This window comes from Cyclopterus lumpus, chromosome 16 (assembly GCF_009769545.1).
Source record: "Cyclopterus lumpus isolate fCycLum1 chromosome 16, fCycLum1.pri, whole genome shotgun sequence".
Lineage (NCBI taxonomy): Eukaryota > Metazoa > Chordata > Actinopteri > Perciformes > Cyclopteridae > Cyclopterus > Cyclopterus lumpus.
The window spans coordinates 9,181,937-9,207,309 of NC_046981.1; the positions used below are offsets into that span (position 1 = coordinate 9,181,937).

The following is a 25,373-nucleotide window of genomic DNA, read 5'->3' on the forward strand; positions in this document are numbered from 1 at the left end:
CTCTCACGCACACACAAAGACACATAAATCCTTTCGTGCAGATGGATTTGGTAACATTTAAATCTGCCAAGAAGAAATTTGAACTTATTTTTTTTTTTTAAATACAAAGAAAAGTGTGTTTTTCCAATTATAAATACCACTTATGGCACTGAGGGTTCAACGTGATGATATTCTAGAGACCACTGGCAGAGTGAGGAAGTAAAGACATGACCTCATCTTTCAAAGTATTTGCAGGGAAGTGAAAACCACCCTCAAGAGTGAGGCGCTTGTTTGAGGCGAATACAGAGTGTGAAAAAGATACTTCTCAAGCCAAACAAGGTAAGTTATGAAAATTATACTGAATGCTAATTGTGTCGTATAAGAAATATGTATCTGTGAGTAAATGAGAATTAGACTGTTGGGAGCTGCAAAAGGCCTGCAATACACACTACCTTATTTATTAATATTAGATTTTATTAACACAGATCCTTTAATTGTTTAGGTGTTTATTTAGTTCTTTTCAAAGCTGTACTTTGTGTTGACAAAGGAAAATTAATCTCTAATATTGCATTAGCCTTATTTACATAAAATACTTATAAAACTATATAATGTAATTTAACAAAACAACACCAAGGCTCTCAAAAACGTGAATCACCGCCTCATATTGTCAGCAACAATTACATTTTCACACCGTATTACAGGACTGTTGTCTGGCATTGCATTTGTGTTTTCACCTCTCTGGTCACAGGATTCACATCACAAATTACAGAACACATATGATACACGACAAACCATCATCCCTCCAGGTCAGACAAGCACCATGGCCTGTGCCGATGTCGACATGGACATCCGTGGAGGCGATGAGGCGCCACGCAGAGCCGCGCCGAGGGAGCCGCCTATGATGCAACATTACCAGGCTTTAGAGGTCATGCCCGAACGCAAAGGGCCGCTGCACGACCTGCTGCAGAAACAACCTGCTGTGTTGGGGGTGAGCGAAACACAACTGCTCAGGATGCCGTGGCGACAGGCAAACAAACCTTTTGAGAAGCTCATATTGTTGAACTATTATTGAGATTGTGTCATAAATGTGTTGCCTCAACTTTGAGGTGTCGGTGTTGCACACTAACTCGATTGCACTCAAAATATATACGATGACCAGTAGATGTGATATGTTTGAATGGAGAGGACTCTGAAAACACGACATAGAAAGATGATACGTTGCAAATGATTGTACCAAACAACAATAAGTCATACAAACTCCTTTATATTCTTGTTCCTGAACAATGCAAAGCTAAACACACACGTTCACATTGCTAATGGAGATGCTCATCAGAGGCAGGATGGAACTACCAACCCTGAGACATGGACAACATGGTCAGTCTGCCCATCAATCAGTTTCAGTAGCAGCCTTTTATATTGTGTGTGAGTGCATTTCTTCATAGTTTGTAAGTTGCAACCATATTGTGTATAAACATAGAAGAAAAGGAGCTGTATTATAATATTCTACTGTGCAAATACTTTGCATTCTTCTCAGGATAAAGACGATAATGGGATTTTAATGACTTGTTGTTTGGTACAATCGTTTGCAATGTATCATCTTTCTATATCTTATTTTCGGAGTCCTCTACATTCAAACAAACATATATACAGGGATCATACACATTTTAAAGACAAAAAAAGGGGGATCTCAAACCCCAATTCAGTGCAATCGAGTTAGTGTACAACACCGAGACCTCAAAGACTGCAACGACTTTGCAAAGTCCAGGCATTAGTGATCACAATATTTTACTTATTAACGTCTCGACATATTTACAACACAGTTAATGCACGATATCACAGACACATTAGAGGTGTGGTAAAGGAGGAAGCCCATAATAACGTGTACACCTTGTGCAGCTTTGGACAGCAACAACAGGAAATGCTTGGTTGAGGGTTTTGTGGTATTCTACCTCTTAAGTGCACAAGCTCACAAAATCCTGTCTTTGTAATTCTATGAATATGTGCACAATGTTCTCAAAGGTAAAAAAAATCCCTTGTTGTGTTATATGCTTATCTATTATCATGATTTGGATGAAAATACATCTCATTTGGGCAACAATATTCTAATTTCTTTCTGTATAAAATGGTACAAAAAAATAAGCAATTAGGGTGCATGTGACCCACGGACAGAGGATGCCATGAAGTGTCTCTGTGCCTCTCAGTCTCTGCAGGTGGTGAGCGGTCTCTTCAGTGTTGGAGTGGGAATACTTTTTGCAGTAACCCAGGAGATGCAACAATCCTTTCTCACGCTGTTCAGACTTTCCCACCTGACCGGAGCCCTTGTAAGTTTCTGCTCAAACTGCTTACATTGAAAAAAACTAATAGTTCAACTATAAGGTCCAACATTATTATCAAACTCTTTTTCAAATATTTCTTCTTTAGATGCTTTAGCTCAATCAAAGTACATAAGTACATAATATATTTTCCTGAAGTGCTAAAGCAATGTTATTGTCAAACTGTTTACACTTTAAACATTTTTACAAGTCCATAATATTGTTAATACTTTCTAGAATTTGTTAAAACAAATGTTCAAATGTGAACCTGTATTCCATATAGTGACTGTGCATCCTTGTCCTCTGCAGTTCATCATTGCTGGAGTTGTTTCCAACCTGTTGTTCAAATATCCAGTATTACTACCTGTAAGTACAACTCAATCCAAGGCCAAGAAACAACTGACAACAATTAGGTAATGAATTAAAAAAAAGATAATAACGTATGGCTAATGTTCCAGGTGTCCCTGGTGGTCAACAGCGGCTGTATTGTTATCGCTGCATTTTCAGCTTGTCTGATCAGTGTGGACCTGGCTCACTGGAGTTCAGAAAATGAACAACATTTGAGGGTAAGACCGTGTGAAGAATAGGACAACATTAAACACACTTCAAACTGCTTATTTAACTAATAGATATTACATATATTTTCTCAAATAAAACTAATGTACACGTAACCATGTTTGTGTTTCGGACAGATGGAGGTGCTGGAACTTTGTGTGTTGGGGCTCGAAGTTTCTCTCTCTGCAATCCTTTGCTTCTGGTTCTCAAAAGTGAAACACACCAGATCTCCATGATCACTCCAACGAAGAAGACATTTGAGAATTGAATACTAAAATGAACTGTCTGTATATTAACTACCAGCGGCTTGTATATTCGTGTGTAAAATAATTATGGAGACCTTTACTTTGTTTTCGTGTGGCTTGCTGTTCTGTCTCGATTGCCCATTAGAGCTGAAACCCGGGCTGTGGTCTGGTGTTTGACTCGGACTGAGAACGTACGACTTGTGGTAAATGAATGTCAGCTTCTCTCATGTGAAGGAAAGAAACCACTGCTCAACCTCCGCGTCTCTCTTGGTAACGGTCGTAGTGGGCCTCATCGCGTTGCTTTGTCGATCTATATACCGGGGTGTCTGTGTGGTTTGACACTGTGGAAATATATGCAATGTGTTTTCAGATAAACTCACACTTCCAGATGTGTGAAGGATATGAGCATTAGCCACTAGTGGAAATACTTAATTTCAAGTTAAAAAAAAGGCAAAGAAATGATAACAACAACGTGTTTTGAACATTTTAATCACCTGTACAAGCTTGACATAACAGAAAACTGGCAACAAAAGAAAGATATTGTCTGGATAGATCTGCCTGCTATTTTTTGTTTGTATGTAAAATACATAAAAAAACCCTCATCTACATTATAAACAGATACATATCTAGCTCATTAAAACAAATGTACAGACCTCTGACGTACCATCATGGCAGTGTAAATTATGTGTCAATTTCCAATTTCCAGTATCATAATGAAACGTCATATAATAGTTGAGCTTCATCCATTAAAGTCTTAGTGCTGCGAAGCTGGACTCCTCTTATTTTCATCTCCTTGTCCTGATATGCAAACTACTGTTGCATCATTCAGCTTCAGGAATTCACAGCTATGAAGAAAAAAGGAATACACAAGAAAGGAGATTTAGAAAAACATATTTACACACTTTTATTTCACTCTGCATGCAATATTAAGAATGTCAGTAAACAAAAGAGCCTGTTAAAACTCCTTTAAACACCTTTTAGTTGTAATACGGCATTATACAACACAAAATTATAGATTTTGTCAAAACAATATCAGTAACTCTCATATCAGTGCAGCAAAATTGAACTATTTTGGAGATAATTTCAGCAACATTATTATCAAATTCTTTTTCAAATATTTTCTTTAGATGCTTTACTCTGGCAGCACAATCAAAGTGCCATTCGGGTCCTACAGCATAAGAGCAACACAGAAGTTCATATTTATTACACAGAAATGTGCCTCTATGTAATTACAGTGAGGCGCTTCAGTCCTACAACCTCAAAGTGATCTGTTATTATGCTTCTATTTGCATTGCCTTATTTTATGCATATAAATACTAGTAGTGTGCTGTTTTTTTCTCTCAAAATGAAGTCCTGTAAAAGCTGACTTTGAAAATTAGAAACAAATAAAAACAAACAAGTGTAACAGTTTGTTAAAAACACAACACTCAGGCATCAACAAAAAGAAACATGAATGGATTCCAAAGCCCCAAAAAAAGGTTGCTTGCATGCGTGTGTTCAAACATACATTAAAACTCTTGAAAACACAAATTTCCTCCTTATGTCAAACGGATGCACAGAGGAAAATGAGAGGGAGAGCCAGAGGTTTACAAACAAAACAACCCATCAGGAGGAGAGCCCCCTAACCCACCAGGACACACCGCCATGCAGCACACACCAACAGCACCAAAAGCACATTTTCACACAGATTAGTAGTCAGTCGGGTTCCTCACAGTTGTTAACGAGGCAACACAGATCCGCTCTGGGGACAATGCTTACTTACTGAGCTGAAATCCCTCAGCTCTGAGTCACACCACAGTAGAGAGGCCTCCTGCTATATGAGAGGCCTTGCTCTGGTAAAAAAACAAAACAGCAAAAAGGTGGTGAGTGAAACTGAAGCTCTAAATTTTCTCTTCCACTTAGATCCGTTTCATGTGTTTGGTCCATTTGGTATTCTGGTTCGTTTGAGCAGGTGTGAAAGCTGTCAATCAAACCCTGGTGCGAACAGACAACTGAAGGAGATTTAATCCTAAACCTCCTTATATGACCAATTACATGATTAAAAAAAAAAATAGCCAAATTAAGGTTATTATCATGATTTAAAACCAGTCATGTTCCTGGCTTTAGGCTTCTTTAGGCAATTCAAGCGGCTCATTCACCCTATTCATATTTTATTTTCTAGTGATTATGCATACATATTTATTATTATTATATTTCTGCCAATAGAACCCCCTAAATGCTCCACACACACACACACACACACACACACACACACACACACACACACACACACACACACACACACACACACACACACACACACACACACACACACACACACACACACACACACACACACACACACACACACGTCTTTCAATAGGTAATAGACTTCTTATCTTGTTTTTCTGAAAGATATTTGGGTGAAACATTTAAGTACTTCATGTAGAAGTCTTCTACATTGAGGTAAGCTTAAGCTAAAACACAGACCTTAAATAAATAATAAATTGATTTGACTTGAGAGAGAGCCACGAAATATGAACAGGTGTCACCGCAGCTCCGGCTGCGCTTCTCAGAATACGCTTTCATGAAACAACGTGGTGTGTGCAGAAGTGTGACTTTTGGTCACCGAGTAAAAGAAGATAATCAAACACTCACTGCTGTGATGAACTTGGTGCCCTGGGGTTGGAGCTCTTCCTCTTTCTGGAATATCGAGGGAGATGCGATGGAGGAGGAAGTGGTGGAGGAGCACAGGAAAGTGGGGGGCTCGTTGTTGTTGTTGTTGTAGGAGTCCATGACGATGCTGGGGTGCCCGGGTATCGTGAGGGTACTCAGGCCTGTTACACTGTCACTGGAGGTGCACTGGGAGGATGTCTCTGAGCTCTCGGTGACTGGAACACAACACAAAGAGGAAGGTATATTAAAACTGAATAAAGCAACAAATGACTCCATTCATTTCCTATTAAGAGTTCAAGAAGTCCCCAAGTTTGATATCCAACTTGGCGTTAGAACCTAACTTGTGTGTTGGGTATTAATTCTGTTGACTTTGGCAACTCCTAGTGGCAGCAGCAAAGAAGACACTGTGGCAGTATTCAGTAATCCCCCATCGACCCAGGTAAAGATGCTACACATAGAGGCATTGTTTCATTTGATAGCAATTAATATGGTTATTTATCTTGAAGCTCTTCTTTATTTTAATAGTGTTTATCTTTGAGTAGAGTACCATCTAAAAATCTTATTTCTAAAATCTTATTTAAACCCTGATTTGTTTCTGTATCTGACAATAATCAAATCAAAGTATATCCAGATACACTTCCTAGCGTTTTTTTTATACTTAACTGAAAATAAAGTTAAAGCTAAAATAGCCACTCACTCATGGAGGGCTGGCTCCCGGAGTCCTGCTCCAGCTCATCTTCCTCTATGCAGTCGTAGGGCCACTGGGCAAAGGAGGGAACATTGGTCACTAGGTATGGATGTGTGTGCGGGTGAGAGGGGGAGGAGTAAAGATGAAGATTGAGCGAGCCCAGCAGGGAGGAGGAGGACTGGCTGCTGGAAGAGGAGGTGCTGCTGTTGGAGATTGTGGAGTGAGGTCTCTTGAACGAAGTGGAGTGATCAAACGAAGACACCGCAATGGATGCCCTGGTCCGAGCCTCTGTCGGCAGAGACAAACACAGTGAGCTGGGAGTTCATGGGAGGGATGAAAAGTGACAAGAATGTATGAACATTCCTGTGGTGGTTAATGACAATAATTAAGTTTCTTTACAGCATGAAAGAGGAGTAATGTAAAATAGTTTACTGCGGTTGTAATTACTTCAAATCAGTAAAAAAACTCTCATAATACGACTTGCATTAAACCACCTATAAGCAAGAGCCAAGTAACCAAGACACTTTTTGCTTGTTTGCATAATTACAACGTGAATCATGAAGATGCAACAAACTGTAGAGGAGGAGAAAGAGGGATAAGAACAATACAAGCACACTAAGGCTCAATTACATGAAGTGTACAAGGACCGCTCACCTGTCCCTTTCATGATATAGTCAATGGCTCTGTCACTGATAGCTGCATCACTTGGCTTAATGTCCATAAAAGGCTTGCTTCCAATCCCCATGGACACCATCTCCTGCATGCGCAACTCTGGAATCCAGAAAAGGAAATCTTTAATGACAAAACCTTTGTCTTACACAAGATAAAGGGCCTGAATGTCACAAACATATATATATATATATATATATATATATACATATATATATATATATGTATATATATATATATATATATATTCAGATCAAAATTACAATGAAATACACCTCTGTTTCTGAGCGCCTGCCTCCACAGAATCTTCCCTATGATAGCTGTCCACACAGCCTTGACCTCTGCGGCGCTGGCTTGGAGTATAAACGTGTCCTGTGACTTCCTCCGGCGGAACCAAATCTCAAACCGGAGGCCGCTGTCGCCGACATTTTCAGTCATACCTATTTCTGCTGTCTGAGTAGAACCGAATAGAAAAGAAACATGAACTCAAATATCATTATACAAGCATAAATGTGACCAAAGGTGATCCCCAAACAATAAATTCTTACTTTGAAGGACTGTTTATAGATGTAAAAGTCATATCCTCCTTCTATCTTCTTGGTCTTGCTGAAGAGGATGAGGTCTTCAAACAAGAAGACGTGGCGAAGGTATTTCCTCCGTCCGCACCAGACTATGAATTCATCCTGGCAGCGGAGGTGACCCTGCTCCTTTAGGTTCACCTGGAGAGGAAACATGGCCGTTCACATGCGTCAGAGAGAACAATACAAATCCTGGTGGGACTCTGACCTCAATCTGCTGTATACATAACAAGATGACCTCCAACTCAAAAATAGTATCATGTCTTGCCAGTTTAAAATCAACATATTCATCACAGCAGCACATGGCTCTTACATCACAGCCCCGAATGGCATCCATAGCCAGCAAGTCGTTGCCATGGCGAAGCTGAAACTTGACCATCTCCTCCGCAGTGCGGAGGTCACTTAGCTCCTGCTCCTGGGACTGACTGCACTCCTTGATCAGGTCTTTCAGCAACAGCGCATATTTACTCATCCTCTGGATGGGCTTCAGCAAGTAGGACGCCAAGTCCATCTTGTCTCCGAGCTCCAGCTGCTTATTCTGGGGACAGACACAGTGAGGATCATTATTGTGCACAATGTCTTTTGAATATGGGGATGAAAAAGTTCAATAAAATATTCAGATACTAATTGATCTGTGATTAGATAACATCGGCCATCAAAATTGGCCATGACGAGGAATTGCTCAGAATCTAATTTGTGATCCATTTATTTAGTGTATAGGCCACATGGCATTATATATAATGCCATGTGGCCTGCCACTCTGAGGGAATGTAACCACAGTTTCCAGACGCACCTTAAAGAATTCGTTCCCATGGCTGCTGAGCAGTGCGTCGGACTGCGGCTTATTCTTGCTGTACAGAGCATACATTCCAAACTGATCCTCCTGCACACAAGATTAACAAGTTACAACACTGACTACAGTAAGAAGTATGCATTAAAGTATGATTTGCAAAATACAATGAATGATTCAGCTCCTAAGAGACTGAAAATGTAATTTCATGGGTTCATTATGCTGCTGAGTGACTAGATGGGTATTGGAACAACAACGGTGTGAAACTACACTGGAAACAGGTCAACGCATCATTACAATCGCAACTGTTGGGAGACATTCAAACAGAGTGCGGTCTTTAGGCTGTCAGCGTGCCGCCTTGGGGCACTCTGACTAACTCACTGTCTGGACTCACGTGTCTGAGAAAACAGCTACTGATGGACAGCGGGGAGTGGGCGCATGACTCCAGCTCCTTCAGGAAATATTGACTGTGGAAGTCCCACAGTTTCTCAACATTCCCAAAAATGATGCTGCGCTTCCCCCGCAGGTCCTGTGGCAAGTCCGGGCGCTCCATCTCGGAGAAATAGTGCTCAATGATGTAGCTGAGAGAGCGAACATACTCCCTCTCTGTGGAGATCATCTCATCCATTATGTGCTGTACTTTACTGGACAACAAAAAGACATGATAAACTGTAAGAGTACTTATGATGCACTGGTAAAACTATTATTACAATAACAAACAACTTCAGATAATAAACAAAAATAATGGAATTTTGCATGATTTATAAAGCAAACATGCTAAATACTTATTTCAGAATATTACATTTCTTCAAAGCTTTATTCTATTATACACTGAATATTTTAGGGTTTCTTGAACCATAACTAAACCATATTTGTCAAGGAATCTCCACAGGGAAGACAAGATGAAAATAATTGAAACGCGAACAGTATGTGAAAAGATTTAAAACAATTAACCATAAATCCTGTTTTACTCATGAGTTGGTAATTCATTTAATAATGTTTTTTTTTTTCTGGAATTTTGTCCACGCTCTCTTTATACACTTTTTAATACGTGTAGAGTAACATTCCAGATCTAGTATCAGTGGTTCGCTGCCTCACCTGCTATGTTTCTTCCCCTCTCCGTCACTGTGTCTGTTTTGGATCCTGGAGGGCGTCGACATGCTGCGGCTGCGTCCTAATGCAGGGCTCAATATGTCAGGTCTCTGCAGCTTCTTCTCTGCAGACACATTATTAGCCACCTCCAAACCCTTGATGTACACACCCGTGTAGCCATGGATGTGGCTGACGTCTGAGTGACCACCGTCCCTCGGGGTCAGCTCAAAGCTCATGGTCTTCTTCATGATCTTCTTCATTGGCTGCTTGCGGAGGCGGGCTGCACCGGAGTAGACGGGCTCCGAGTGACACGATATGGTCGAGTCGATGGTGCAGTCGCTGTCCGTGTCGTCAAAAATGGATGGACTCTGCCTCAGTTTGCTGTCGCATTCGGGGGAGAACGGGAAGTGTGAGGAAGAGGAAATTGAACTGGTTGGGCTCTTGGAGAAAGGCCCAGCAGAGTGAGGCTTGTTGTCCTCAAACGGTAATGGTGTAATTAGCACAGGTAAAAGCACACATGCTTTCGCTCCATGCTGTTCTGTAGTGGCAGTCTGGCTTTCAGAAATCTTTAAAGAAGCCACCGTGTCAACAGCCGTGGAGTGAGGGGTTGCTGTCCTGGCTCGGGCCAACCTCTCTTCCAACTGCTGTTTGGTTTGCTGGCATTTGTGCCACACTGTGCTCCACTGCTGCAGCTGTGGAGGACTCTCCAAGGAGAGCACCATGTTGTTGAGAGTGCTGAAGTTGTCCATGGAGAACTTAGATGCCTCGGTGTAGTAATCCTGCAGGATCTGCACCACAGATGGCAAAAGTTCAACACCTGAAGAGTCGAGACTCAGGTGGCCAAAATAATCCTGACAGTGCTCCATCCACTGGTTTGCCTATGGATTTGAAAGAGTGATTCATCTTTATAATGTTAGAGACACAATATGGTTAATCTTGACAAATGTCTGGCGTATGCTTCAGTTGTAAAGGAGATTTTAGGTTTATACTAATCCTTAAATACTCAAAATGTAGCATTACTTTGGACAGCATATCCATATTATGTGTAAATACTTACTGAGTCATAGAATTCATTCAGGTTGGTTAGGATGTCTAGCTGGGCCTTCCTCCTCTCCACTCGGCTTAAGATGGAGCCCAGATGCTGCTTAAAGTCAAGGAGAACCGAACCTGGAAGGGACTCAGGAGACTCCTTCACCAGCTGCAGGCCGAGCCTCTGCTTGTGCTGTCAGGAAATGGACAAAACGGATCAATTTAGCACTGATTGTCTTCTCAGAATTACACATAGGAGGTGGTCCACGAGGACTGTATTGTGTCCATATTTACCACCGTCTCCTCAAGAAACTGGTCCAAGGTCTCTCGCATCTCCTTAACTTTGGCCACAGACAGAGTTAGCGATTCCAACGGTGTGAGCTGCTTCTCTCCTTCGACACTGAACCAGAGTTTGATCTGGAAAGAGAACAATATTGTTCATTGATTAAATATCCCAATTGTTGAATGAGAAAACAGCACAAATAACAATTTCAAGAGTGGAATAGTTGAAGCTCACCTGTTGCGTTTGCTCCTCAAACGTGCGCACCTCCAGCAGGCTCTCCAACTGTTTCTGAGACTTGTTTGAGAGGATCACAAGCTTATGGACCTCTTCGTCTACTTGGTTGTACAGTGCATTCAACATGTCGACAGCATCTCTAAATGCACAAAAAAACAATAACAGGGCAGAGCGGGTTGTGAAAAGTCAATTATATTACCACCTCCGGTTTCACTCATATTGAGTCCAACCATTCTTTCTTCAGTACCTGTAGTTTTCATTTTCACAGGCCTCCTCCTTCCTGATGCGGGCGAGGACAGTTCCTCCTTCTAGACGCAGTCTGTTTAGACGGGTGTCCTCCAACACACACTTCATAAGATGCCTCTGCTGTTCCAATACCTCAGACACCTCCTGAATTAAACATGCACAATGGTGAAGATAATCAAATGGAGAAGGGATGTAAAAACAGAACAAGTGAAATATCTGTTTCATTTAAAACTCAAACGAAAAGCACTAAGATCATGGAAAGTAACGATGAAACACACTCCTGAACTGTTTACTCCAGTTAAGAGGAGAGAGGCCGGCAGAGCGCTATTGTGAGTGAGTGGAGACACATAAATCAGGAGGCAAGACTGCCTGCAGGGGGTCGGGTCTGACCTTCGAGGTCTTCAGGTTGCCGTTGCCGCTCAGTGTGCTGATAGACTCCTGGAGGGAGGAGATGGATGCGCTACAACTGCTGGCAAATGGGTCAATTTTCTGTGAGAGAGACAGAGAGAAAGAGATTATCAGCACTAATAGTGTCAAAACATAAAATATCTCTGTAGCCCGTCACCATTCTCAAAATCTACACGGGTCTTTTGGAGAAAAGTCCAAAATTGGTCCCTGGGATTGATTCAAGAATGGCCACAAACCATCCATGTTTCAGCTGGCCAAGAGGAGCCATTTGTTTTAACAATACATAACTTATACATAACATTAAACAAAGAATAATATAAAAAAGAATGTCTTAGTAACAACGAACACACAACAACTGAATTATAATTATGTTTTTCGAAAGGTATCTCCAACCTCGCCATGAGTAAGTTCACAAATATGTTTATAATGCCCAGCCACCTCCGTCACACCTACCTGTCTGAAGTGGATCCAGTGGTTGTGGTCGTAGTGGAAGGTGCCCTCCAGGTGTTGTGTGAGCTGGGTTTGGTCGATGTGCTTCAGCAGGGCTTTCAGAGAGGACATTGTTTCAGTCTGAGGCAAGAAAAGCACAAACACACACTCAGGTTGATACTCCGTGTCATCACAGACTACAGCAACAACATTAGAGAGGAATTCATCAAATTGAGTAAGAACTAGTTGAATTATTGCAAATCCCTTCGATCTGATAATAAGAGTCCTTATTTACCTGTACATCCATGTCTCTCTCAGGTTTGGCCGCTGTCTCCTTGTCCACCAGGAAGAGAACAGTGTAAAGTGCATTTGGTGCTAACGTCTAAAAAAAACATGCACAATCATTAGCATTGTCGATTAAGATAAATAAAATAAATGAACATACACAGATATGCTAAACTGACTTACAATGCACGTGTTGTGGTTTACAGAATTAACATCCCGACATCAGTATAAAACTATGTCTCTTATAGGTGGGCTGCAGCCAGCCCACTCCCAGTGTGTGCGGTTCAAAACAGACAAGTAAGCACAGGCTTCTCCACTCGAGCCCTGAAGCCAGCCTTTTTTCACAAACATGTCTTGGAACTGAAGTCAATACGAATTTAAAGGAGTGCCTCTTTTAAAAAAATAACTGTGTCAGAAGACTGAGAGGTAGAACATTAAGATACGTGTAAGGAATGCCATTGTATGATAACCTCAAGACATAACAATACAGCTCAGAAGACAACAGAGATTCAGAGGGCTGTAAACTCTTTGGGTGTGTGTTGGAGGGTAATTGCATGTTTTCCGCTGCGGGCTCACCTGCAACTCAGACAGAGATGACAACAGAGCTGGAACCGGCTGCTGCCTCCTGCTGTCTATTACAACAGTTAAGCCTTGATCACGCCTTTCTTTCCTGAAAGCAAAGTATTACAGTTAGTGTATTCTCTTTGTCACCTGAATTGGATAGATTGGGAGACATTTTTAAATCCAATCATTCTAATTACACTTGTAGGACACACACAAATATCTAGCAGCAGCTACTAGAGAGACCCTGTGAGACTGACCACGAACAATTGTTTTATTCTTAAGTTTACTGATAATGCTCTATATAATAATACTGACTTTTTCCATTAATCTACAAGCTCTTAATAACAACTTCCTTGTGAAGGAACATTTGAAACATGCTAAAGGCCGCAAGGAACAGTAGCCTCTTTCACCCCAGGTGTAAAAAGACAGGTGTGAATGTTACTGGAGTTATTCTTAACACACACAAAACCCAGAGTATGCGTGACTTACCGCAGCGTGGAATAGTAGTAGCCCAATAAACAGGTGAGGTCTTTGACGGTGCAACTCTCACCTGCCCACACCTGAGCTCGTGTGCACACCTGCAGCACTGGCCTCCCACTGCGATCTCTGTTTCCTGGATGAGGGGAAATGCCAGCAGGGGGTCAGGAATGTTTAAGCTTTAGGGAACTCATCAATATCAATATTCACATCAATATTATGTAGTCATACCTTATGTATATTAATTTGGTGTTCTCTATAATATAGGTGGAGTCTTCCTGCACTGTAATATCATGTAGTCTTTAAATTGTGCAAATAAATAAACTAAAACTAAACTAAATCAAGTCAATGTTCTCCTCTATATCTAGATTAGATTAATAGTTAGTAATTAGATAGTTACTTAGAGCAAGACACTACTTTCTGAGTTTCTTAATCTGTTAAATTAAAAATGAGGTGGCAAAAAGTAATGGCCCAAAAATGAATACCTAGTTCTGCATTTGTGACTTTTACCAGAGTCCAAATACGCTACAATATTATCCAGACATAAACAACTAATACTCATAATTCACACAAAAGATCATAAACTAATTGTAGGATAATAGCAGTGTAAGTGATTATAAGGTAATGAGCAATAGAAATGGTGTATTTAATTTGACTGAAATGCATCAAAATCAGCTGTGTCTGAGTCGCTGTTTGCCTACCTGGCAGGATCACAGCACCCGATGTGAGCAGCTTTTCATTGACCTCCGACACCAGTTTGGGGCGAGCTGAGTTACTCTCATAGGAGGAGCCTGATGCCGAAGCCGGCCGGATGGCCGTCCCATTGGCAGCTTTTGGGCTGTACGACTCTTCTCCACTGTGCCTGTGCCGTCTGCTCTCAATGCTGATGGCGTCATCGCGCTGTCCTGTTGAAATAAGTATAAATAGTGGGCACACTTTGTCTAAGTGATACTTACTGAGCCACAACTGTACAAAAATACTGTACGGGCAATATAAATTAGAAGCTTCTTTTCACCTTCGTACTAATCGTAATACGTCATGAAGCAAGTGTTTATTAGTGGTGACAGTGTGCTCTAGTAGCGACTCATCCCAGAGCCCAGGTGTTCAGTCAGCCTGAGTCAAGAGGTAACTCATGGCATTATTAGACTCATGTCTTCACATCCTCCTCGCCAGCCTTCCATACCTCGAGGCTCTGTTTGTAAGAACGCTCCTGACACAGATCCTATTGCTGCGGCAGCTAAACAAAGTATTCACTGTGTGCCCAATGGGATAATTCACTGTGCCTTGGCTAAGAACCAAAGAAAGGTCAAGATGGATGGCACAGTATGCACAGTACAGTAGCTTCCGGAAGTGCCACAGTCCGTCAGTTTTTTGCCATGTTTGCTGCTCGCTGTTTTCCTGTTTGCAGGGGTTGTGACATGGTGCACAGCAGGGCTCGTAGCGCCCCGTGTTTAGTCGACCGGAGTAAGAAGATCTCCTCTAACAACACACCCATGAGTTGTGGCTTTTTTGTTGAGTTGTAATTTATAGTTATTTTCTTTTTGCTGTTTTGTGGTCTCACTTTTTTTATTCAATGTTTATTCTTGTGAATTAAACACTTTGGGTTCTTGCTCTATGAAAAGTGCTTTTCTAAATAAGCTTAATTTACTTACTTGTTTTGGCGAGACAAAACCAATCTTTGGTCATCCACTTTCTACCCTACTGATATCACAGACCTGATCTACTCATTAATTTCAACAAATGCATTGATTTCATGATCAAGTATACTCTTATTTGTGCCATCATTGTTAGTCTACAAATTGGGCTGTGACCACAGCACTTATATATTTTATATATATATATATATCAGTGATACTTTGACCTAAATGCTAATACCAGCATGCCAACATGCTGATGTTCAGCTGGTCCTAGTTTAGCATGTTAGCATCACACAAAGTGAATCTGAGGCTGATGGGAATTTTAATGACTGACAGAATTTGGTCATAAACCAAAGTACTGGCCAAAGTGTTGGACTGACCAGCTGACTGACAGCCACTTTGCTGTTCTGAGAGCCGTAGTAATAAACTATAATCTTGATAGGCCATTGCTCAACCAGCTCTGCTGATAGATCTGTGACAAATGGATCTGTGTCTGATGGACACCTGTTGTGTGTTGTCTTTAAAAAAAGTTTGAGGCCTCTTGTATTGTCCTGCCCTGTTCTGTGACAGTAAACCCTCCCAGCTCAGCCTCTATTGTCTTCAAACAGTCAGTGCATTTCCTGTGCGACTGTGTGACCAGGCTTGTGTTTGCTGCATGTTTCCTAAATAGCTTTGTTTTCAGAGGAAGTGACAAACGTAGAGTAAAGCCTCCAGAGTATTGTCCTGTGTGAAAGTCGGCTTTTTCTGTAGTCTGTGGGACACGTTTGCAGGTCGTCAAAGAGGCTAAATCTGCACTGGTTGCTGGAGCTTTGAGTTACTGATCACATAAATTACGCACAAAGTGTTTTGATATTGCAGTTTGCCGGCTCATATAATGAGTAATCAACCCGTCTGGAGTATTTCTTTACAGAGCGGTGTGAGTCAGCGCAGGTTAGGTCTTGTGTTTCTGGACTGAATGGACTCTCCAAAGACAGAGGTGTTGTTTGAAAAGCTTTTTTTCGTGGATACCCAGTGGCTGATTTGATTCACAAAGGACACTTTTGTAAATGAGGCAACCCATCTGGGATCAGTGCAGCCCCCCAGCCCCAATAACATTGGAGGGTCATCTCATTGTGGGCTGCTGGGGTCCCTGTGGTTGATTTACAGGGTTTACAGGATCCTTTGTTGCCTTTAAAATGTTGTTGTGAGAAACCCGCTTTGCAACAGCTGAAATACAATCCTCTCTGAGGTAATCTCAGGAACGCAAGTGATGTGATTTAACTACTATATTTTTGCTGCATGGTGTGTATTTAACACATTTAAATGAACATATGTATAATCACCTTTATTTATGAAATCTGTATTAACAGCCTTAACTATGGTCTGCACATTTCAATTCACGGAAGAATCTGTGTTTTGACAAAAACAGCATGATTCCCTTGGCGGTACTTTCCTGAGCTACCCTGTATGAGCCAACACAAAAACAAAGACTGACAGTGGTAAAGAAAACACAGGGTTTTGAGTAAGTTCTGTTTCCTGGTTAGGGCCGTACCTGTATACTCAACGTGCCAAAAAATACAGTGTGGGCTTTGAAAAGCAATCTGTCACCAATGGCAGCGTTTCAGAGTTATGGGCTGTCTCAATTCAGACTGCAACTACCTGATGAATAACCACTCCTGCTGCAGGGTATAATTACACAGCCTGATGAGAAACCTCCATTATATGGCTATTAAGAGTGAACGAGTGGTTAAGTGTGGTTTTAACACCCTGAGGTTATATTACTTGAAAAGCAAGAAATTATGAGTCATGGAGTGTGACGAGGATTCAACCACTGTTGGAGAATAAAACTGTTTATATCTATGATATAACACTCATTCCTACAGAAAATGTCAATCTTAAAAGTGTCAGTAGTAGTTTCGTTTCCCCCCAAAAAAACAATCAATCTCCAAAAGTAGCTGTGATTTAGGGTTTAGACACTTTGTGTTTATTGGGGACTCCTTCCGCCATGGATGTATTATGAGTTTTTTTTTTTAATGGAAGCACCATGGTGTATATGGGATACTTCAAATAAACCACAATGCCCATGTTTATTGTGATGAAGGAACAGATCACCCCGTATATTAGTGTTGCTCATTGATGTGTTTTTCACAGTTTTGGGACGAACATGAGGGTCTATTTGCACAGAAAAATAAGCTAAGTCCTGCTTTGGTTAAACAGATAATACTTATTATTGCAGCTAAAGCTGTGAAATAAATGCAGTGGAATAAAGATAAATTATTTTGAAAATACAGTCTGAAATGTAAAGTACGCGTATCTCAAAACTGTACTTAAGTGCAGTACTTGGGTCATTCTACATTAAGAAAGCAAATCAGTGCAGCATCACATACCTGACTCCTCTTTGCTGGTTCTCCTCTCAGAGCCAGGAAAAGCAGCCTCCACATCGAGCTTCCCAAAACGAAGAGCGTAGCCATTTATAAGCTTTTTTGGGGAGGTGGTAGCTGAGCCTCCAGAAGAGGATCGTTCCCGGTGGCCTTTAACCTGGCCTGCCTTGTTAGTCCTCTCCAATGACTTTGAGCGCCTTTCTGCCCTTCTCTCTGCGCTCCTCAACCCCCTCTGTAAGTAAAGTAAAGGTGTGCTGGGTCTGGAGTCATCACCACTGAGCCAGCTCCGGCTACCCAACCGCCGAGATAAATGTTCTCTAGAGGAAGACCGGGTGTCGGGGCTGCTCCCTGGTGTCACTGAGCTCTCTCTTAGACCAGCACCGTGCTCTGGGCTTTCCTCCAGAATGGATTCAGAGCTTGACCCGAGGCTCATGGGGTTCTGCAGGGCCTCCATGTAAGATTTCCTGAAAAGTCTCCTGCTCTCAAATGCAACAGAGTCCCTTGGTAGGCGTCGTCGAGGGCCGGGGTTACTGAGGTCCGTAGTGAAAGATAGCATCTTGGACCCTGGCCCTCTCTCTCTCCCACCTCTATCCTCACTTCCTATTCCACACTCTTCAGTGGACCTTTCAATTTCTATGATAGGTGTAGCAGTGTCTGGTGAACCGACACTGTGGTTCTCACTGCTGGGGTCCAAATTGTGTCTGTTTGGGGAGGTGGGCTCAGAGAAGATGGAGTCAGCTCCCTGAGAGTGCAGAGACTCTCTGGAGCTGCGGTGGCTGTCAAGAGTCCCTGTGGATCCGCTGGTGCTGCAGGTGCTGAGATGGCCGCGGAAGCCACCTCTGCTGCAGCGTGCTTGCATGATGGCGTCCGCCGTGCTGCTGACAAACAGTGGGTTGACCACGTTCTTCCACGGCGTCCTGTACACAGCCGTACCAGTGGTAAGCAGACAGTTCTGTAGTGGGTGCAGGTTACGGTCACGTGTTACATTCTGCAAGAACTCAGCTGTGAAGACACTGCCATACATGCTCTCTGCGATGGTGACCTCTGTGATGGCCTGCCCACTGAGCGACAGACATTTTATTACGAGCTTTGAAGTCTTGCGGCCTAAAGGAACAATCTGTAGGTAGAAGTCTCCTTGCTTTAGGCGCACTTTGTGCAGAGGGGCGAGCTGCAGGACGACTTTCTCGTTGATGCAGAGAGGCCACCCCTCATGATAGAACAGCAATCCTCTGAACCTCACCTGAGAGAAAAACAGAGAAATCAGTCACTCCCATAAAAGATTATCATCTGTGTATCGTGGCTCAGCTGTGGTATGACTGACATCTGCAAAGTTGTGTTCAAACACATGTTTAACTTTAATGAAGTGGCAAGATGTTTTCATTGGGCACACTGGATGAATCACTGTCAGTGATTACTCGACTAAGGAGAAAAACCTGTCTGATCAGGCCTGGTTTCGCAGCAACCACAAAACAAATATTCACTGTGACAGAATAAAAAACATAACCTAAGTGCAAAGACACTGTGCCCAAGGGTTGGCTTTTTCATTTCTTATGAATGTCAATGCTCAGAATGAGGTTGTGATCTTCCTCTGAAGCCTCTCATATTGCCTGCAATACAAAGACTCTCATCTCAAGCACTGCAAGCCGGTCTCAGGGGCTAGGCTTAGGTGAAACTATTGATATATGACTATCGTCATAGTGTAATCACCGCGGAGATGAATACAGAGGAATAAAGTTACAGTGCTTTGGTTGTAGAGCCCTAACCCACAGCAATCAAAGCTTGTGAGAGAGAATATTGAATTTCACTTTGGGCCCAAGAGTCCATGGCAGCCTCTCAAACAGACCACAGTTCCCTCTGTTTCCCTATTCAGAGAAAGATGGCTGCTTTTCAGCTTGTTTTCGGAACAATAATCACCTCTGTCTCAGTCTGATACTCCCCCTTCCCACTCATATATTCCCACTCAGCAGTACTGTTCTCACATTCTTTTGTCACAAACATTTAGTCTTATCACTTCAGCTGTTTATCTTTCAAGATATTTATAATTGAATGTTTAATATATAATTGAAGTGTTTTGGGAAGGACATGAGTTGACATGTCCTGACACGCGGATACAAGTTTTAGTGGGACTACTGGTTTTATTTTTCATCGTCGCGTCCTCACTTCCCTTTTCTCAAAATTGTATTTCCAACAGTCCTGCAGGAAATCACTTTAGTTAGTAACTAGTCAATCTGTTTGAAGTGAAATCTGAAACATCTAGCAACAACTCACACAGGTTTCTTGTTGGATGATCTGCAGGATTCTCTTGGCAGGAAGCAAGAAGTCGATGAGGCAGCGGAGGCCGTCTCCTCGGTACTGCCTTTCCACCACACTGAAGAGCTGCCACAGGACCGTGGCAGCGGTGGCACTGAAGGGGCGGTACAGGGCCGACAAGGTGCTCTGGATACAGCTGTCCAAAGACTCAGTGTCCTGAGTAAAAAAAATATCTGGATTAGGTTGGACATCTTTCATCAGATGAAGTTTGTGCTAAATGTGTCACGGTAGCAAACACCAAAACATTGACATGGAAGTCAACCAGTGGTGCCCCACCTTTTGGGCTTGTGATCCTTTAAAAAAATGCAATGTCTATCTCTAAACAGGTTTTTGCCTTGGAGTGAACATTGGCTGTGTACAAGAATGATATCCAGATTTTTTTTTTAAAACACACACACAGACGAAAGTCAGAAAATATACTTTAAATTTTGACAGATCTTTTTTTGCACGCACTTCATCTTCCTGTGTGTAAACAGTCTTTAGTAAAGAGGCTGTACTTTCGGGGCTTAGATCTTATGATAGAGGTCTGCATGCTAACATGCGCACAATGACATATTAACATGCTGCTGTTTAGCACTTACCATGCTTACCATGTACATCCCTGTAGTTTGGTATGTTAGATTGCTAGCATTTGCTAGTTAGAAGTAAACACAAAGTACAGCTAAGGTTAATCGACATTTCCTAAAAAATCCCATGGTAATCCATCTAATAGATGTCAACATATTTCAAGAAATGTCAACTTTCTGATGCCCTTTGAAGAAAAGCCAGGGGATCACAAACGTTGTAATGGTTCATCCTCCGACGACCATTAACGTCTGTACCAAATATAACAGATTCAATAGTTGTTGAGATATTACAATAGTGGACCCATCAACCAACAGGCAGACCATCAGCCATACACATATCATCCAAAGGCTGCACAGCTATGACCAACTGACAATCTGCCTACTGTACATGACTTCCTACCACCCAACATACAGTTGCACATGAGTTAGTGAGCAATATCCCACTTAGCCAGACAGTCAGGAAGTTTGAACATGACAGGAAACGTCAGCCATGATGGTTTTTCCATCAGCAAGAGGGGAAACACCTGGTGGGAGTGACGTCACTCTCAGCGGACACAAACACCAAAACTGGAAAATACAGACTGGACTCCAGTTGAGGCCGGGATAGTGCAATGCTACCCATTAAAAACAACAATATCGCTGACTTTTATCTGACCCCTACACGACCTGGGCAACCACCACCTGTCCCCACCAGAAGAGATGACATGTCAGACACTGTTAGTTACAACTTGTCCGGGGGATGACACAGGACATTTTGGATTACAGCCGTCCTGGATGAGGTTGACCCGGTCTTGTAATTATGCTCATGGTTCAGGCTATGACCTTCCTCTCAGCAGTCGGAGCCAAGGCCAAACATCCCTCGGCTATCTGTCCTTTCCGAATGGAACACAACATTGGAAGAGAGACATCTGCCTCTGATGATAACCACACAGATAGATAGCAATGCCAGGGAAAGTCCCACACTATGACAACTGTGTACCATGCTGAGGAACGTGGGGGTTGAGGACGCAGCTCCTAACTCTCACTTGAATGTCTTCGCTGCATTTACATGACAATAAAAGTGTGTAAAAAATAAATAAAGGATGCTTAGAAATGCTCCGGTGAATTTATCCTGTCAGACTGCCCATGTTTCACCCTTTGTAGGATCTGTCCTGTTGATCTAAGCAGCTCAGCACCATCAATTAGAGGAGAGTGAGTACAGTTCAGTGCATTCGTACACATGCCACGACTCTACTACAAGGCACACATTGTGTACTCCGCCTCTCTAAGTGGTATGTGCTGTACAGTGTTTTGTGCCCTGAAACAAAACGCCTACCTCCATTAGCAGTCAGCCTGCTTTTAGTGAGACAAAAATGGCTCTGGGCATTAGTCACTGTTGCACCCGGGAGGAGAAGAATAACATGGTGTTTTACTGGAGGGAAGCTAACAATGGGAGGAAAGCTCTCACTACATAGTTTGGACACACCAGTTTCTCTTGAGGTTTCCAAGACAGACACAAAACAGTGGTAGTGACATAAGTAGTGTTTTGACGAACGATTACTCAACATAGCAGAGACATGAGCACAATGATCAATCAAATGTTATTTAACCTGCTGCACAGGAGTGGCTGTCCATGTAATCCGATGCTACAATATGGACAAAAAAAACAACAACACAATGTTTACATTGAGAGTAATAGTATCACATCATCACCCTGTAGAAAACATCTTCCATAAGGTACAACATGTATTGCTTTCCATTGTCCAGAAGCATTTGAAACTTTTCAAAAAAGTGTCACCTGGCTAGTCGGAGACATATCTGCAAGTCTCATCAGAGCTACTGAGCGTATAGCCACCAAAGCTGAGCTTCCCATTCGCTCTGAGCCACAGAGGAATGCAGTGTGTATGGTTGTGTCTCTAGTCTCAGACCCTCAGCCAGGACAGGGACAGATTGGGAAGTCCCACCCTTTCTGATGCCAGGTCTTTGTAAGAGGCCGCCTGAGTGATGGAGGACTGAGGTGGTAATTAATGGCTTCAAGCTCCAGGTGGGACACTCTTGTCTGCACTGTCAGTAAACCAGGTGTTTAGAAGGTGCACATAGCGGGTAAGTTAGCTGAACGATGTGAGTTATGTCTCTGAATGATATTTACTCTTTTATATGAAGAAATATTGCAATGTAAGTAAAGGTTTGTGAGCCACTTCAAGTAAATAAGAGACATGAAATATACCATGTTAAAATGTTATATTAGCTGGTAACTACAGCACCTTTTAAAGCATGTGTCAGACTGCAAAGTGGAAGAAGAAAAGAACCAAAGTCAGAGGGATAGAAAGATCACAGATAAAGAAAGAGCGATAGACCTTAAGAGACAGAGAGAGAGCGAGTGAGAGGTGGTCACTGACACATTTAGTGGGTCAGGGACACAAAAGGCGCTGCCTACCAGGCCTCCAGTGGAGCATGAAGCCACCAGGGGAGTGTAACAAGAGAGCCCTGGAGCCCCCATACAGACTGCTCACTAACCAACCTGCTAACAGCCTCAAAGGCCACAGGCTGACAAAGGCCACAGGTTGCTCAGACCTGCCCCGCCGCCAGGTGCCAGGACGCCAACAAAAGGGTCTAGTGAGACCTCACCATTGAACCTTGATTCAGCTTTTGATTCGTAGCAATAGAAATCCTATCTTATTAGAGGATGAGAGGCGAGGAAATGGGCAGTGATATAAAGTCAGAAAAAAGATCTAAACATGATATAAACAATTCCCAATAAAGTTAAGACGTAACATTACTAATATTGCCTGACAAAGCTCTTAAATCAAAATACCATTTTGTTTAAATCGGATATATTCTTTATCTGACTACTGCTCTCACACAAGTGCTGTCACAGAGTGTCTCAGCTAAAGGCACACACTAACTTACTTTTACTAAATAAAACTGAATTGCACATGAATACACACACACAAACATAGATATGTAAGACCCAAATAAACTGTCTCTCTGTGTATGATCACTACAGAACGTGCTCTTCGGTAGACAATGTCATGATATTAGAATGGCAATGTAAAAAGACACTTTAGTAAATGTTACAATGTTATCTCAGATGATAAACTTTAACCCAGAGAGGCCAACACTGATTGTGCGCCAAACACAGCTGGGTTTGTGGGGTGACAGAGGGATCAACAATGATGGAAGTCTGGAGGTGATAAACTGGCACAAAAACCTGAGCAAAAGTTACTATTTTTAATTGACTTGGTTCACATCTACATTCCTATGGTGTGACTGCAATATAAGATACAGATATCTGCTAATCATCCGGCTATAGAATAAGATGTTCAGTGTAAGGCCTACACATTGTTTCATTAAAAAGTATTGCACAAAACAAAATGCACATTTTCTTTTTTAAATAAGACAAAATGAAACTGTACCCCAACGGAGTAGAGAGAACGATCCCCATGTTGGTTAGCAGAAATATTTGATTTATGTCGGCAACTAATGACTTTGTCCCACAGGATGTAAACAACACTGGCAGGATATTGTTCCTCAACAGCCCTCACAGACCCTCTACATATATGTTGCACTGTATACAACAAACATGCACATTGTCACGTTTGATTAGGCCTTTGCATAAAGGAAAGGCTAACAACAAGAAGACAAAAAGTGAATGGAGGTCCTTCAACCAATCACAGCATTGATGGGCAATGACAGGAGAGACAAAAGAGACTAACAAAAGTCTGTTGATACCTCTGCAGAGTAAATATAGCATGGGTGCATACCAAAACAAGTGGGAGGATGATAAAGGAACCTAACTTATCAGAAAGGATACAAACTTGTGTTTTTCACTGACCCCGTTCTTTTTTTGGTTTGCAGATAAAGGCCCACAAATGCTGATGATGGCCCACAGCTTAAACACATTAATGTCTGTAGCTACTGAAGAAAGACATTCACGAATTGAAAAATGTGATCTGGTCTTCCATTCCAGTGTTTAGCTCCCTGTCAAGAATTTACACCTAATCTTTAATCACGTAGAGAGTCACATCATTCATATTGTAACTGTTATGCAACCGTTGGAGAACATGTTGAGGGGCATCAGTAAAGAAGTACTCTGTCAATGTCCTTCGAAGTGAACAAAGATTGCTACAAACAGCCCAGTATCTGAGAGCAGCAGACAAAATGTTGCTGAAAATGCAAACATTTACACACGGTGTGACGAATTTAAATTATCTTATTGAAACAAACAAGGAAATAAAGACATAATATAATTGAAACAAAAAAAAAACATTAACTGATATAAACAGACAGTATACCGATTGATGGATCACGCACACGCATACACTTTATGCTCGTCTTAAAAACGATATAGCAAGATGTAACATTATCAGCCATCTACAAGCTGAGACATTAAAAACATCCCCTGAAAGTGCGCAATAACACACATTATTACCGAAGAGTTAAAACACATAAATGCAGAAAAAGATACAGAAACTTCAAAGAAGTCTCAGTTAAATTGTAATGCAAACATATTTAAAGTTCGTACCTTAATACTCAGGTAGTTGTCACAACTCCGGGACTTTGCTCTGGAGTGCATTTTGCCCAGTGACAGCATTTAGGCACCAGACGAAAGACCAAACTTCAACAAATAAATAAGTGTCATCGACCCCAAAAATCCAGTGTACAATCCACCCTGTAAGTGCTGCAAGTCATTGCTGTGGTATCAACAGGTCCCAAGCCTTTCCTCTCTCCAGCTCTCTGGGTGCTGTGGTGAAGGCAGCTGGAGCAGAATGAACTCCTGTCGGAGCATGAGAGAGGCAGTGCGCTGGCTTCCTCGTCACTCATCCTCTCTCCCTCTCTCCGACATAACCTCCCCCGCCCTGCTGCTGCTCTGCTACCGAAACCTCTTCCAGCTGGATAATGCACACTGCTGCAACTTCAGGCTCATCGTTCAGATAGAGAGAGAAAATAAAACACACTACCTGACCTGCGCACCCCCACCGCCCTGAGCCCCCAAACACTCC

General features: G+C 42.1%; 2 protein-coding genes across 6 annotated transcripts; one reads left to right on the forward strand and one right to left on the reverse strand.

Annotated features, from left to right (window-relative positions):
• Positions 1-14: 14 nt before the first annotated feature.
• si:ch211-269k10.4 lies at positions 15-3,642 on the forward strand. The gene is made up of 6 exons (XM_034554243.1): positions 15-318; positions 786-967; positions 2,181-2,300; positions 2,601-2,657; positions 2,750-2,857; positions 2,984-3,642. Exons 2-6 carry the CDS (start codon positions 800-802, stop codon positions 3,080-3,082), a joined length of 552 nt encoding a protein of 183 aa, XP_034410134.1. The 5' UTR covers positions 15-318; positions 786-799; the 3' UTR covers positions 3,083-3,642.
• zgc:158766 (uncharacterized protein LOC100009641 homolog) lies at positions 3,571-24,964 on the reverse strand. Of its 5 annotated transcripts, XM_034554242.1 has the most exons (25): positions 24,896-24,946; positions 19,784-19,981; positions 17,522-18,755; positions 14,220-14,423; positions 13,531-13,654; positions 13,054-13,147; positions 12,488-12,574; positions 12,217-12,333; positions 11,746-11,844; positions 11,357-11,499; positions 11,110-11,248; positions 10,887-11,009; positions 10,621-10,785; positions 9,733-10,441; positions 9,570-9,645; positions 8,866-9,115; positions 8,475-8,564; positions 7,995-8,219; positions 7,652-7,822; positions 7,379-7,556; positions 7,089-7,205; positions 6,444-6,722; positions 5,729-5,961; positions 4,854-4,923; positions 3,848-3,936 (listed from the first exon to the last, which is right to left on the reverse strand). In XM_034554242.1, the coding sequence occupies exons 1-24, from the start codon at positions 24,944-24,946 to the stop codon at positions 4,879-4,881; spliced, it is 5,151 nt and encodes a 1,716-aa protein (XP_034410133.1). In that variant the 3' UTR covers positions 3,848-3,936; positions 4,854-4,878. The 5 variants fall into 5 exon arrangements, 4 of the variants coding, with proteins under 4 accessions (XP_034410132.1, XP_034410133.1, XP_034410130.1 ...); XM_034554239.1 differs by having other exon boundaries at positions 9,570-10,441; positions 24,896-24,964; XR_004611265.1 differs by having other exon boundaries at positions 3,852-3,936; positions 4,804-4,923; positions 9,570-10,441; positions 24,896-24,964.
• Positions 24,965-25,373: the final 409 nt, after the last annotated feature.

Bases quoted from the DNA above. Each gene is read 5' to 3' on its own strand.
- zgc:158766 (XM_034554239.1), bottom strand. From the start codon at position 24,964: ATGCTGTCACTGGGCAAAATGCACTCCAGAGCAAAGTCCCGGAGTTGT. The intron at 18,756-19,783 runs GTGAGTTGTTGC...TTTTTCTCTCAG, and splicing joins TCATCCAACAAGAAACCTGT to GTGAGGTTCAGAGGATTGCT. The intron at 13,148-13,530 runs GTAAGTCACGCA...CTTTGCTTTCAG, and splicing joins TACTACTATTCCACGCTGCG to GAAAGAAAGGCGTGATCAAG.
- si:ch211-269k10.4 (XM_034554243.1), top strand. From the start codon at position 800: ATGGCCTGTGCCGATGTCGACATGGACATCCGTGGAGGCGATGAGGCG. The intron at 2,658-2,749 runs GTAAGTACAACT...CTAATGTTCCAG, and splicing joins AATATCCAGTATTACTACCT to GTGTCCCTGGTGGTCAACAG. The intron at 2,858-2,983 runs GTAAGACCGTGT...TGTTTCGGACAG, and splicing joins AAAATGAACAACATTTGAGG to ATGGAGGTGCTGGAACTTTG.